We start from the raw sequence: 14,931 nt of genomic DNA, 5'->3' as shown, positions 1-14,931 counted from the left end.
ATTCAGCATCCATTGCAATATGTTAGCTTGAGCTTTTACATCCCCAAGATCAGACATTACAAATTAAAACAAGTTCCTGTCAGGGATGGATCGGGAATTGAGGGGAGCAATCGCCCCCCACTAAAATTACGATGTCTTAAAGAAATCTATATATATAGTTTTTCATATTTTTGGTAAAATTCCTTATATTTACTCTTCTAACTCAGGAATTTATCCTCCTATTTGCTCCTTCAAAAACTTTGCTTCCCTTAGTTCGAATCCCGGTCTCTGCCTGTTCCCAGCACCGAATTCTTAAGTTCGTTTGGACCCTGTGCACGATCTAATTGTTAGATTACTTCCATGTTTCAGTAGGATATTTCAAGGTATATATGTGCACGGTTCATCTTGAAGCGATTAGATTCTGTCGGGTATTGCTCCTCCTGTGAACTTCACGTGTTTGTCTATATTGGGAAATAAGAGTATGTTTTTTCATTATGAATGAAAATTTTCGTCCATCCCTGCATAATCGAATCCGGTCGCGACTGGAATGTTGCCCGCTGATCCATACCATATGCAGAAGGTTTTCCTGTTTGACGAGCAACATGTTTTTATTTTTTTGGTATTAAAAATTATGAAAAATTTTACTATCGTAATTTTAGAAAATCGAGTATTAAAAGTCATTCTCTTTTTTTAGGGGGAGGGGGGCAAAAATTATTAAAGGTAATTTTTCCTCTTAACAATTGCATTCTCGGAGCTCGAATTGTATTCCCTTCCTAATTACGGAGATTGAATTGCATACTACTCAATCAACAATGTATTGGTTGATAACGATGAACATTTTTAAAAAGAAGTGTGTTACGTAAAAAAGCCTACCAGTAATTCTGCATCTTAATTTCCTTACTTTTTTCACGTGAACGAATGTTAATTGAAGAACAAAATATTGAGATTTGAGAATATTCTAACATCTAATAAGGGATAAGAAGAAGTTTTTCCGCATATAATTAACAACGTTGATTTCCATCACCTCTGAACTTAAGATAGGTTGAACACGGATTCAATTACTCACCGTTTTCATAAACTTTTTTCTTTTTTATGAAAAGGAAGGTCTAAAGATCTATCGAACTCGAAATCTATTGATTTTTAGACAAGACTGTGTGTCACAAAGTCACACCCCTCTCTCAGCCTCTCTAAAATTGTTCATCATAATGGAACATATGGGATAAAATTAAAGACATATGCTATGCGTTCCTGATTGTTTGACCTGTCCTCATCCCAGTCTTCTTGTTGCTGATCCTCGTCACAAGCAACGAACAAGGAAAACAAAAGTGAAAAGAAATGATTTCGTTTTTTTTTTCTAGAATACATCTATTTCCTTTTCTTTTCTTTTCTTTTCTTTTCTTTTTTTTGACTGGGGTGTTTAGACTTTGCTTAAGTGATCTTCCAAATCCCATGCAGCAACCCTACCACACACAGAATGGATAAATATGGCATTAAGCCGTGTCAGGTGCCATCATGAGGATTGAAACTTGGGATCAAATGGATACTTACGCTCCTCCATACCATTTGGCCAACCACTTGAGGTTTTATTTTATTTCTTGCAAATAATGTATCTGAAAAATTTGTTAAATTTATTTTCCCTTGACTCTACTCTTATTTGCATTATTTTGGACCATATTTACTAGTAGAAGTTATTATTATTTTATTTTATTCTGCTTGTAAATTGAAGCTTGGCCAATGACGAGGACCAACAATAATGTGGACCAAGTTGACAGGCAACCGTATGATATGGACATACCCTTTCCTCGAATTTATTTCGCGAGTCATTTCATGGTTCACATTTTTTATTTTTAAAGATATACTAAACATTTTTTTCTTTTTAGCAGAGCATATTTTTTGAATTATTTTGTTTCCGAAGTTGGTTGTTTTACTGAATCTACCCACAAGCAAGTTGATTTATGTGATCTCTTGATCAGTTGACTGAGAATCACGAGTTTAATGCTCCGTTTGTTTTCAAAGTCGTGGTTTAAGATTTTAACTTTAACTTTAACTCAAAACACTACATAACAAAACACACATTTCAAAAGTCAAACTGGTGGGCCCCATATATTATTAAAATACAATCCCATTATAATTAATTATCTATACCTTCCATTCATTTCACATTTCAAAAGTCAAACTGGTGGATCCCATATATTTTTGTCTTCTTCTACAATCACAATCACAATCACAAATTCCTGACTTTAACTCCGAAAACAAATGTTATGTGATCTCTTACAAATCACGTTTTATCATTTTTTTTTGTCTCTGTTACAAATGAGGAGTATAGATATAGGATGAGAAATGGAAATTTAAATAAAGATGTATATATATATATATGTATTTATATAGTTCTACTAATGAGTATCAAATATAAATTCTTTTAATTCCTAAATATTGAAGATATGTGCCACCCTATTATACTCTTCTCTTGTCCAAATTCTCATAGTGGAAACAGAACTCTCCTTTTCTAGAGGAGTGCACGTCTCGGATCATCATATCATTGTCCTTTTATTATTATTTTGAATTATTTTCATCCCAGTCGTTTCACATGTATAAATTTCGCATTGGAGCTTGCAGGGCTTTTCCCCAGCAATGTTATAGTAGTAGGTCAGGTGTTCATCCATCCTAGGCTCTGCCTTAATATTAATGAGATCGGTGATGATAACGTCCTCAATCCAAGATAAGAACACCAGAAATTCCGAAACAGCACGGCATGATACGACTCGACTTTATATACAGGACACGATAAATTCCGAAATAGCACGGCATGATACGACTCGACTTTATATACAGGACACAATAAATTCCGAAATAGCACGGCATGATGCAACTCGACTTTGTACACATTGACTGCTGTGCCTGGCGCGGTACCAGCATGTCCGACTAGTCACTTGGTTGAAAATCTGAGGCGTTTATCGCGTGGCCTTGGCGGGGTGATGGATTGGTGGCGCACGGTAAGACCAGTGGTGTCGGTACACCTGATTATCTGTCCGTCCACCTAAATAGGGGCAGTGAGCGATTCCCCCCCCCCCCCCCCCCCCCCCCCCCCCCCCCCCCCCCCTCAACTGTCTCTCACGCCCATTGGACGGATAAAATCTCTCTCTCTCTCTCTCTCTAACTCTCAGCTCACTCGTCGCTCTCTCCGCTGGAGACGACTCGCCGGAGGCCGAGAATGGTTCACCCCATAGCCGAGGCCAAGGAGAACAGCCTATTTGGCTCGCTGACGGCGGAGGAGTTCTACGCCCGCCACTCGGTCAGTCATGGCTCCGAGTTCATCACCAACTCTCGGGGGATGAAGCTTTTCACGCAGTGGTGGACCCCACTCCCCCCGGCGGAGCCCATCGGCATCGTTGCGATGGTCCATGGCTACACCGGTGAGTCCAGCTGGTTCATCCAGCTCACCGCCATCCTCTTCGCCGAGTCGGGCTTCGCCGTCTGCGCACTCGACCACCAGGGGCACGGCCACTCCGACGGCCTCATCGCCCACATACCGGACATCAACCTCGTCGTCGACGACTGCATCTCATTCTTCGACTCCTTCCGCGCCCGCCACCGCCCGGGGCTCCCTGCGTTCCTCTATGCCGAGTCCCTCGGCGGCGCGATCTCCCTCTACATCACGCTCAGGCAGAAGGGGAAGTGGGACGGGCTGGTCCTGAACGGAGCCATGTGTGGGATCAGCGACAAGTTCAAGCCGCCGTGGCCGCTCGAGCACTTGCTCTTCATCGCCGCCGCCCTGATCCCGACCTGGCGCGTGGTGCCGACGCGGGGGACCATCCCGGACGTGTCGTTCAAGGTGGAGTGGAAGCGGAAGCTGGCCCTGGCGAGCCCGAAGAGGACCGTGGCGAGGCCGCGGGCAGCCACAGCAAACGAGCTTCTGAGGGTGTGCAGGGAGCTGCAAGGGAGGTTCGAGGAGGTGGAGGTGCCCTTCATCATCGTGCACGGGGAGGGCGACGTGGTGTGCGACCCGGAGTGCGTCAAGGAGCTGTACTCGCGCGCCTCGAGTACGGACAAGACCATGAGGATCTACCCGGGGATGTGGCATCAGCTGCTCGGCGAGCCGGAGGAGAGCGTCGAGAAGGTGTTCGGGGAAGTGGTTGACTGGCTGAGATCGAGGGCCGAGCGGGCGGCTGCTGATGGTGGGCGTAGGGATTAGGAGCCGGCCGCCGGCGCGTGGGGTTGGGCCATGGATTAAATGGAGGGCGGCGCGTAACAATAAATGTACAAAAGTTAAATAAAATATATATTAAATAAATGATCTACCGAAAAAAAAATGTATTAAATAAATGTTATTGTGATGTGAAGACAAGTTATTTAGGCTATTAGCTAAATTTGGATTTCTCAGGTTGCGTATGGCTCGTGAAATATTAGATTATAAGGAATATTAGATTACTGAGAAAATAAACTTTGGAACGTCAGATTGCCATGAATGTTATAATATCGCGTTTAGTAAGTATACGAGCGCTTATAAAGATTAAAATAATAATACACCCACATGATTATATTTATATAAATAATAACAAATATTAACTTTATATTTTATTTTATTTTAGCTTATAAAAATTGAGAAATATTTATAAAGAAATTAATTTTAAATTTTTAATTAATAAGTTTAAAATATATATATCTATATATATATATATTTGGAGCCCGGAAATCCTAATCTGGGCTTCCCAAATTCCAGTTTCCCCACAAACATGGGGAAATTAGGGGTATTGTTCGTGGGCTGTCCCGCGAACCAAACCGTATAACTCGATTGTTACTTGCTAAGAATCAGATTCATTAATGAAGCGCTCACTTTCCGGGCACATTTGGTGGGGGGGTGGAACCTGGGGTCTGTTCCGATCCAATACCGGATGGAAACTCGAATTTTTGGGATTGGGTGTCATTGTTTGGGCAGAGATGCGATTCCGACTCGGGTTCTTAAGGCGGCAATAAACACAGACTATGGGCCTCGGGTCAGCCAATCAGAGGATCGGGCGAGCCGAGAATTAGGATAGGTAACCAGAAATGGAGAATGATCCCTCATCTTTTTCTCTAATACTTCAACGTACGACCTAATCCTAGGACAGCCTTAACAGTCCATTAATGCTAAGTTGAACGGAAACTATCCTTAATTATGATCAGTGCTTAAATATTAAAACCGTCGTGAGGGTGTTAGAAAATCGTTTTCTTGTCAAAATCTCCAGAGCAGGGAATGGGCATTCACTATGGCGCCAAAGGGCAGCGAAGTGATATAGGGTCCTGATTCATTAATGGGGATAAGATATGGCCGGGAAAATTATTGATCATTTTGTCTCCTTATCTTCTCCTTATCTAAAGTATTTAAAAATTTATATTCAAAAAAAAAAAAAAAAACTCACCGAATAGGATAATAGGAAAAATTTCAGATTGTGCAAATCAGGATAGATCATCTTTGTCATGAATCGCTATTCCTATTCACAACAGAATCCGGAAATTTTTCCAACCCAGTGACCGGCTTTATGTACCGATTATCTAAGCTCCTTAAGGCTGTCGGGGAAGAGACCCTGACATCCTCCTCTGGTATTTCCAGTGCATAAGCTCCCATGACTGGTGGCTACAACATATCTTCTTCGTCGATGCAAACTGAAACATCAAATATTTTCGTATCAAACGATGCCATTCACCCAAATTTAAGCAAAACTAATTTCCAGATAATGGGATGAGTACATACATATATGAAACAAGACACATTACCCATCAGAGGGCAATCTTAAACAGCATGAAACTCGGAGATGGTTCGAGGATGGAGAGCACGCGAAAGAAGAGGAAACAGAGACGACATAAGGAGGATAGATCACCAACAACTCATGACCTCCCGTAACAATCTCATGAAGGAAGTTCAAACAGACCACTTAATATTATACTGTTGGTGGTCATGCATCAAAATATTCTACTGCAAATTTATGAGTGAAATTGCAATATCAAGTGGCGTATACCTTCGGTTTGTGCTACAAAGCCTGGGCACGATGTAACTGCTCTAAATTACAGAAAATACAAACATGAAGTATTCGATACCAACGCGTCTAAAATTGAAACACGCACTTAGAACCAGCAGAGAAGCAATTCAACAAGAAGAGATACAGCATATGCAATCCCAAGAATCTAACTCAAGGTAAAGAAGTACATTCCATTCCTTTCAGCTGTAACTAGAACTTATCTACTAAGACGTCGAATGATTTCACATATACTCATCACTGTCAAGACCGACTAAGCTAGGAAAATCAACCAGATTATATCTCTCCTCTCCTCCTTGTTTACTGCAGCAGAATCGTACAGCCAGGGTCTGGTCACGCATTCAACTCACTATCTTAACTCTTACCACTGCACTTTGTACTAGTCTGTAGTCAGCAAGAACCGCTACCTCCTCACTTCTCAGTGTATTTATCGAACGACCCAAGATTCTACCGATCCTACCCTTCTATATTGAGACACCTGCGGGACATATGACATGCTGGAATCAAAGGTCATGCAGTTTCACGGAATTACGAGTTGTTTGCCATCCCATGCCATTCCTTCATATCAAAATGAGCCCTGACAAATAACTCAAACCGCATCATTCCATTCTTCCGTATCACACACACCCATGATGATCACCCGACTCCCGGGGACCTTCAGTTTTCGGTGCAAAGCCGAATTTGACATTTCCACTATCATAGAAATGGCAAAGATCAGTCTCCCCCAAGCAACTAAGTCCTATCTTAATCCCAAATGGTCAAGAAACAGAGCAAAAGATAATGATACGTTCGTAAACAGGAGTTGCAGAGAAGGGCACAACCGGAATTTTACCTCCGCAGCAGAAGCAGCAGTAGAAGCAAGACATCACCATAACCACATCACCGCACAGCCTGAGGAACCCACAGACGAATACCGAACGGGGCGTCTCCTCCACGGCCGCTCCTCCGTTGTTCTTCGGCCCTCCTCCTTCATCGTCGAGCAGAGGCCGTTCGATCGAAGAGGACTGCTGCTGCTGCTGCTGATTCTTCTGCTTCTCGCTCTTCATCCTTCGCAGGTTCCACTCCACCGTCCTCAGGTACTCGCTCTTGAACGAGTCCCTCAGCATCGTCGAAGGCCATAGATGCATCTTTCCTTTGGAGGATCGTTGACCGATAAAAGGGTTTCTTGTATTTGGTTCCTTTTCGGGAATATTGTTTGTTATGCGGAGAATCGGGGAAGAAGAAGAAGACTCCTGCAAGATGCCATTGCTGAGGTAATTTGACTGCTCATACAAGTGGAGCGAAAGCGCAAAGGTTCAAGAAATCCGCAGAAAACAAAATTAAATAAAAGTGAAAAAATGGGGATACTTTTCTTTCACTTGTCAAATAGCTCCCATTACTTTGTGCAGTTTTTCATATTTGCCCCTTTATGGGCGCCGTTTATATATCTATTAACAGTTGATAGACACATCTAGACGCATCTGTATGATGAGCCTCTGTTATGCTAACGAGTCAATTCTGAGTATGGCGTGGCACACCAAGTGATGAATCCTTCAAACCAGAAGGTCACAACTTTTCATCAATATCATGGATAGTCGTTGCAATTGAGAGAATCGGGGGATTTGGCATTTGAACTTTTTTTTGGGGAAAAATCCTTTTCCTGGGAAAAAAAGGAAATTCTCGGGGGTTATAGTATGAGTATGACACCGACATCTTGAGTCGCGATCTTGATAGGGAAGCTGCACCTATAATGATCAATAGTTTCTACTAAACGCCTGCCATCGTGATGGGCAGTTTCCAATGAGAACTGTTACGGCTCAATGTGGGAAATGCCCAATTTTCCTTGTCATACACATACATAAGCTCGGGATGTAGAAATCAGAGAATTGGGCTTCACATAAAAGGAATGTGGCAATTCATCACTATTTAATTATGATATGATTTTTCACTTATCGAAAAAAAAAATATATATATATATATATATATATATATATATATAGATGATATATTTTTCACTAATAAAAAAGTACACGTCTCATCCTTAAAAAAAATGATAATACTTCTTTTTTCAATGTAGAGAATGGGGCAACAGTTGGATGCTTACAGATGTGTCCAACCTCAATTATACTTCATAGGCTCATTAGTGATATACTTTGCCAAATAATTCGGAGATATTATAATTACTCAAAATTGAAGATTATGTGTGGCAAGCAAATATATAATAAAAGGTTAGTCGTGGGGGCAGTTGTAACAGTAAACCATCTCAATCACTAAATATATAGTGGAAAAAATTCTACAGAAATATATTCATTTAAAAAAAATGATAGCGGAAAAACAAGACTCAACTCGATCATCCTCTGAAACAGAACATCCGCACGACAAACCACCCAAAAAAAAGAAAAAGAGCACAGCATAGGAGATTCATACTTCATATAGTATAGGACTACTCATCTTCAAACTCGTTACCGGTTACAGAACTGTTTGATGCAGATGACTTGCAATATCATCATCTATATAAGAATGGGAACATCGGGAAGGATCAGGCCGACGCTTAGAGGGGAGAACATGAGCGGACTTTCGCCGACATAACCGTCTGACATCTGATGAGTCGACATACCCACCGAGAGAAGATGGTCGATAGTAGAGAGGAGGAAGACGAAGAACGTGGTGAAGGGTGCCATATAGTTTTTCTGGTAATCTTTGTGATCTCCAGGAAAAAGTCCCACTGTCTGTGAGACTTTATTAGGGCTCATAGGAGGGAGTGGAAGTTGCTTTCCAATGCTTGGATTCACGAGAACATTGAAAAAACTTTATCCTTAACAGAATAATATAAATAAATAAATAATTGCTTGCATTTCTTATATAAATCAAGCACTAAAAACAATCCAACCAATCCACCTTTAATGTATACGTGGATGTGGACCGCGGTTGGTGGCATCAACAAGCAAAAAACTTAGCGTGATGATTAGTGGCATTAATCACTTTGCATTCGCAATCACATCTGCTGGTACTTGGATCGAACCGGTTTCGCACTTATCAACCGATTCGGGACATAAATTTCTTTGTAATAAAGTTAATTATGAATATAAGATTGGTCCATGAATCAGCTATAGTTTCCTTGATTAATTCCAGTCCATATATACCGGCCAATTTGTCATGACATATTTTTGTTACTTGTTCTTTGTTTTTGGACAGCGTTATGATATGTTGCCATCTTTGTACAAGAGCCATGGCTCCACGCTATTGAGAACAAGGCGATCCAACAGCAGGACGAGGCGCATGCATATTATACCTCAAGGTACTGCCGAATTTTCCTTCTTTGATCAAATTTATAGATTCGAGCTCTTTACCCTTGACTACGGAGAGCATCTGCAGTACAGGGCCCGATTTTGAGGGGGGCCAGTTTCCCTTTTGGGGGCCCCACATGCGGTCAAGTAAGCAAAGTGGTACCTAAAGAAAAAATTGGCCCTTTCTCTGCATTGTAAATCTCATTTTGTGGTTCTCACTCGAGTTTTTCTTTAAAAAAATTACTTACATATTTATTAAATTATTATTATGTTTAATTAATAAATAAGCATTTTAATTTTCGGATTTTAATTCAAACATCAATTATTTAATATTTATTTTTATTTTTCAATTTTAATTTTCAATAAAAATATAATTATTTAAAAATATTAATTACGGATAAGACCGAGTGAAACAGTACATTAACATATCCTAATACATTTAATGATTAACAATGACATTGCATAATTAAACATACATCAGAAAATACATTACATAGAGAACGATATTACCTAATTGAAACACTAAAAAGCGACGAATCGATAATTCATTCACCATTATGAAACTACCAAAGATGTTCCACCAAATCTACCTGCAATTGTCAATGCTTTTGTTTATCATGAAGGTTAACACTCCTTTGGATATAACTCAAAGATGGAGTAATATTTCCTCCAGACCTTTGCACCGGTCCTGTAGCCACTTCTTCTTCGTCATCATCTGGGAGCAAGTCGAATCTTCCGGCATACGTTTCACGCTCATCCTCAACAATCATATTATGCACAATAATGCATGCTCGCATAATTTTTCCAAGCTTGGACTTCTTCCAAGATCGTGTGAAACCACGTACAGTAGCAAATTGAGCTTATAGAACACCAAATGCTCGCTCAACATCTTTCCGTACCCCTTCTTGACATATAGCAAATAACTTCCTTTTTCAGCGGATTTTCATTCTTCTTCATCAAACCGGGTTTGTTGGCAATAATGCAATAATGATGGATCCGGATCCAAAAGCCATCGCTTTTCTGGTTAGTGCCAAACACGGGATCCTTCGAGACATTCAACCATGCACTCATGAGGAGAGCATCCCACTCTCAATGCTAATGGGAATTCTTTTGCCCATCATCTTAAACTTTGATATCTTCGTCGTTTGGATCGACGCCATCGGGATCGTCGTGGCAGGACATTTGAGAGTATTGTGGACCCATGGGAGTTTCGAAAAATTGTTGAGATGAACCCCTAACATTGGCAGCACTCGAACTCGAACCACTGTATTGTGATCGAATTGGACGAGACGATGTACCGGTGCCTCCATGATATTGTGGAAGCATGGGTGGATGATATGGAGTTTGGTAATAAGAACGATTTGGATGAATTGGGAAATTTCGATGTTCGGGGTATGGGGATTGAGAATTTGGGTAACTTTGATTTTTTTGAGACGAGAAAATTGGGATTTTGCATGAAATTGAGAATATCATTGTTGTTGTCTTGATAGGGATCCATCTTGAAAATGAGAGGAAAAGGATGATATGTGTGTGAAGAATGTTATATTTCTATGCAGTATTTATAGAAGAAATTAATTTTTTTTAAAAAAATCCAATTAAATCAGCCAATGGCTACACTTGTTGCCATTGGTTGATATTTAAAAAAAATTACAAAAAAGAAGAGGGGGCGGGGGGAATAGGACCACGTCTGCCACGTGACACGCTCCAATTTGAGCGTGTCGCGCCCGACACAAACCCAGTTCAGTGGGCCAATGCCGCGGGCCCCCATCTCCCACAATGTGGGAGCCGCAGCGGGGGTGGCCCATTTGCCACATGGAGGCAAATGGGTCGGGATTTGACCCCTGCTGCGAATACTCTAAAGACCAACTAAGATTCAAGTTCCTGATAGATTTTAGATTTTCTTTTTTAAAGAAAATTTTTAGTAAATCTATCTCACCACATGATTTGAAAAAGCACCAATTAGATTGCGATATATAAGGAATTTAGCATTAATAGGGAAATGAGTAAGTACCACTTTCATTAGATGAAGTAATTTAATTAGCACCTACCAAAAAGAAAGTTGTTTAATTAGTTCTTTTTAATCATATCATTGTAAGTACTTAGGACCATTTAAAATTTCTCCCTTTCTATGTATATAGGTGAATTTTGATGGACCAGTGCCAACATAGAAACAAGCTGATGTTAAGGTTTGGATCAATTACTTCCAAGAGTAAGAGATGGGATTGGAGTACTGGAAAATGCTCCTTTATCTTTCCCTTCTCCAGCAAATGACAAAGTTGAGGTCTAAATTACGAACTAAAAATATATATATATATATGTATATATATATTATCCCCAGAGACCAAAAAAATAAAAAGAAAAAAGTTTTGGATTCGAATCTATCCGGTTGAGTGTCTCATATCTCCGTTATTTCTCCTCCTCGTACCTCTACCGACGCCCATGGGCTCTCTTATATAATTGAAAGGAAAAAAAGAGAGAGAGAGAGAAGAAGATAAACAGAGCCCACAGGCTAAAGGGCTCAATTTAGTAAAAAAGAGAAAATATAGTCAATTATGCAGGGAAATAAAAATGAACAATAGAAATCAAAGAATTACAAATAGAACTACATTACAAAATAAGGCCTGCAAATTTTAGACAGGGAGGAACCAAAATACAACCTTGAACTTTTGGACGAACGATGCCCCCCATACCCTGACTCTTCGTCCAATATTGCATCTGCCGTATATATATATTTATATCGTGATACGGTCATATGAGTTACCGGGCCAAGATTCTAGCTAGACCGTCGCGATATATTTACTCCTTTGACTAAGGGTTACTCCTGAAGGAACTCAGAGCTTTAACCGCGCCTGCCCTTAGGATGAACTGGTGGTAGAAGGCAGCTATTGCCGCTCCGATGAATGGTCCGACCCAGAACATCCACTGGAAAAAGGAAAGGAACCAGCATACAAATTAATCAGCTTATTATTGACATATCGATCGCGCATAGAGGCTAAAATTATCTGAATGACCTGGTTATTGATTATCGCCATGATCTGAAATTATTAATTATTAGTAGTATATATTGACATATTCTCATTAGTAAGTACCTGATCATCCCAGGCTTTGGACTGGTTGTAGATCACAGCAGGCCCAAGGCTCCTCGCGGGGTTAATTCCGGTGCCGGTGATTGGGATTGTGGCCAAGTGAACCATAAACACAGCAAACCCAATTGGAAGCGGAATCAAAACCTTAAAACATGCACCAACGATGTATAGTAAATGTGCGTACTATGAAATACAATCTAGAAGTGTGCAGATATCCTAATCAGACGACTCAAATTATCGGTTTTGCACAACATGTGCTTGTACATCAAATGTACGTACGTTTCGACGCGCCTGTCAATATTTTCAAGATGATTTGATTTATCGATCATAGTAGGTGGACCGTTAATAATTGCAGGTAGGTCCAGTTACCTCTTGATATACGGTCATAAATTCTGGAGTCATGGCACCCTCAACGGGTGGAAATTCTACCCAAATTGGGGGACAAAGGAAACGACACATCAGCCATACTCCATTGACCACACGAATCCCCGGACTTTCCGGAGAGGTCCGGCCTTAAGATCATAGGGGCTCCCTATATCATTCGACATAGAACCAACTTTCGGCCATTGGGGTAAAGATAGAAGGAGAACATGATTAGGCTTTCAAGGTTCTTTCCATGCTTTGCTTGCCCTGAAATTCAATGGTAACACCACAAACTCAGCTGTCTCAATCCTAAGCGATAAGACATAATTAATCCTCGTGATTAATTGGTCATGTTCGCAAATACCAACTTATGAAAGTCATACGAGAATTAGATAACATTTACGAAATTATATGTTATATTAATTACTAGTTTTCTTTCTGTTCTTAATTAGATGGGACTCTCTTACTGGAACATGGGAGTCGCGAGCATTCCGCTTCGGGTCGGTGGCGGAGAAGACAGTGTAGACCAGAACAAAGGTCCCGATGATCTCGGCACCGAGTCCAACCCCGGTGCTGTAGCCATCGGTGAGTTTGTTCGCACCGCCGCCATTCTGGTTGTAGTGCGTCTTCTGGAAGGCCTTGACGATCCCCGCCCCGCATATGGCTCCCAGGCACTGAGCCACCATGTACATCACTGCCCGTATCAATGACACCTTTCGCGCCAACAACATCCCGAATGTCACTGCCGGGTTTATGTGACCCCCTACCAAATAATCCATCAAATCATACTACTGTCAGTTAATAAGCATGTGACCATCCGTTTGAATACCGAGTTTTACTCGATATATATGGAGACATGCAGGCTTATATATGCGTACGACACACACATAGATCATGCTTAATGCAATGAAAAAACGTTAAACCTGTTAGAATTAACCCCCGGGGGGTGGTTACAGTGATATTTTCTTTACCTGAGATACCGGCGGTGCAGTAGACGAGGACAAAGATCATGCCGCCAAATGCCCATGCGATACCAAGGACGCCGACGCCGACGCCGACGCTGACTCCGGCGCAGTGTTTGGGGCTGGTGGCAGTCTGGCTCTTGTAGCCGATGACAGTGAGGATGCTTATGTAGAGGAAGAGGAGGGTGGCGACGAACTCAGCAATGAGGGCCCTGTAGAAGGACCATTTTCTGAGCTCAATCGTGTCTAAGAGCGGCTCAGGCGGTGGGTCATGGTAGTCCTTGGCCGTGAACGACCCATGCTCCGCTATCACATCGTTTCCCGCCATTTACTATCGGTTGATTATGGCACCAAAAGTTAGCTTTACAAGTGAGAATAGAGAGAGTGAATGCTGGTGAGTGCGCGGTGAGGGCGGCGAGCGAGGGAGTCATATTTATAAGGGAAGGAAAAACTATTCATTTAATGTTCTAAATTTGGTTATTTTTTTGTTTTCATTCTTTTTTTCTATTTTTTTTGTTATCATTTACATTTTTATAGCTTTAAATGGTTTTTTATTTCAATCATTTTTCTTTTTCTTGGTTCAATTTTGTCCAATACCTTTGATTATTTTTTTGTTTGGATCCTTTTATCTAAAATATTTAGTAAAAAAAAATTTAATTTTGGTCCTCAACCTTTTTTTTTTACTATTCCTTTTGTCCTAATTCTTTTTTGATAGTCAAATATTACCTCAATGTTAAACTTATTACCAACATAATATATCTTGAAATAAAAATTACTTTTTAAAATTAAAAAAATTAATGATGAATTTAAATAATAAAGTGAAGTATATGAATCTATTCGAAACTTGAGGGATAACTAACATCAACTGGGATGGTGCTAATAGTTAAACGAAGGATGATAACTTGAGAGGCGATGGTAGGGGACGACGCCGAGCACCACCGTCCTAGGAGAGGTCACCATAGGCCTGTAGATCTATTAACGTTTCTCTTTGCAATTACAGTCATCCTTACTTTTCACGACATCATTAATTGCATCACAAGCATGATCGGTGGCTATCGAGGTACAATTGCCTCTATTTTTTCTATATTTTTCCGTTTCTTTGCTTGTGAATTCGGGCACTAATGGTTCAAACTCAAACTGCCTCCACCAAGATTGCCTACAACCTAAATGCTCACTCCCTCTTATTAACTCGAATAGATTCATGATTTTGCTTTTATTATTTTAATTTATTTTAAAAAAATTTAAAAATACTTTATTTCTA

The 14,931-nt window shown here is 40.6% G+C and overlaps 3 protein-coding genes across 6 annotated transcripts; 1 reads left to right on the top strand and 2 right to left on the bottom strand.

Annotated features, from left to right (window-relative positions):
• The first annotated feature begins 3,056 nt into the window (after positions 1–3,056).
• On the top strand, positions 3,057–4,445 carry LOC116197374 (caffeoylshikimate esterase-like). Its single transcript, XM_031527511.1, has one exon. It carries the CDS (start codon positions 3,191–3,193, stop codon positions 4,169–4,171), a length of 981 nt encoding a protein of 326 aa, XP_031383371.1. The 5' UTR covers positions 3,057–3,190; the 3' UTR covers positions 4,172–4,445.
• Positions 4,446–5,363: 918 nt separating this feature from the next.
• LOC116194155 lies at positions 5,364–7,337 on the bottom strand. Of its 3 annotated transcripts, none has more exons than XM_031522900.1 (2): positions 6,826–7,299; positions 5,364–5,622 (listed from the first exon to the last, which is right to left on the bottom strand). In XM_031522900.1, exons 1-2 carry the CDS (start codon positions 7,118–7,120, stop codon positions 5,594–5,596), a joined length of 324 nt encoding a protein of 107 aa, XP_031378760.1. In that variant the 5' UTR covers positions 7,121–7,299; the 3' UTR covers positions 5,364–5,593. The 3 variants fall into 3 exon arrangements, with proteins under 3 accessions (XP_031378760.1, XP_031378759.1, XP_031378761.1); XM_031522899.1 differs by lacking the exon at positions 5,364–5,622 and adding an exon at positions 5,982–6,686 and having other exon boundaries at positions 6,826–7,337; XM_031522901.1 differs by lacking the exon at positions 5,364–5,622 and adding an exon at positions 5,982–6,471 and having other exon boundaries at positions 6,826–7,326.
• Positions 7,338–11,808: 4,471 nt separating this feature from the next.
• LOC116194342 (probable aquaporin PIP2-5) lies at positions 11,809–14,070 on the bottom strand. 2 transcript variants are annotated; one of them, XM_031523140.1, is made up of 4 exons: positions 13,680–14,070; positions 13,176–13,471; positions 12,349–12,489; positions 11,809–12,181 (listed from the first exon to the last, which is right to left on the bottom strand). In XM_031523140.1, the coding sequence occupies exons 1-4, from the start codon at positions 13,996–13,998 to the stop codon at positions 12,068–12,070; spliced, it is 870 nt and encodes a 289-aa protein (XP_031379000.1). In that variant the 5' UTR covers positions 13,999–14,070; the 3' UTR covers positions 11,809–12,067. The 2 variants fall into 2 exon arrangements, with proteins under 2 accessions (XP_031379000.1, XP_031379001.1); XM_031523141.1 differs by lacking the exons at positions 11,809–12,181; positions 12,349–12,489 and adding an exon at positions 12,496–12,975.
• Between the last annotated feature and the right edge of the window lie 861 nt (positions 14,071–14,931).

This window comes from Punica granatum, chromosome 2, assembly GCF_007655135.1.
Source record: "Punica granatum isolate Tunisia-2019 chromosome 2, ASM765513v2, whole genome shotgun sequence".
NCBI classification, from domain to species: Eukaryota; Viridiplantae; Streptophyta; class Magnoliopsida; order Myrtales; family Lythraceae; genus Punica; species Punica granatum.
Note: the sequence above shows the minus strand (reverse complement) of the source record. Positions and strands in the feature narration are given on the sequence as shown.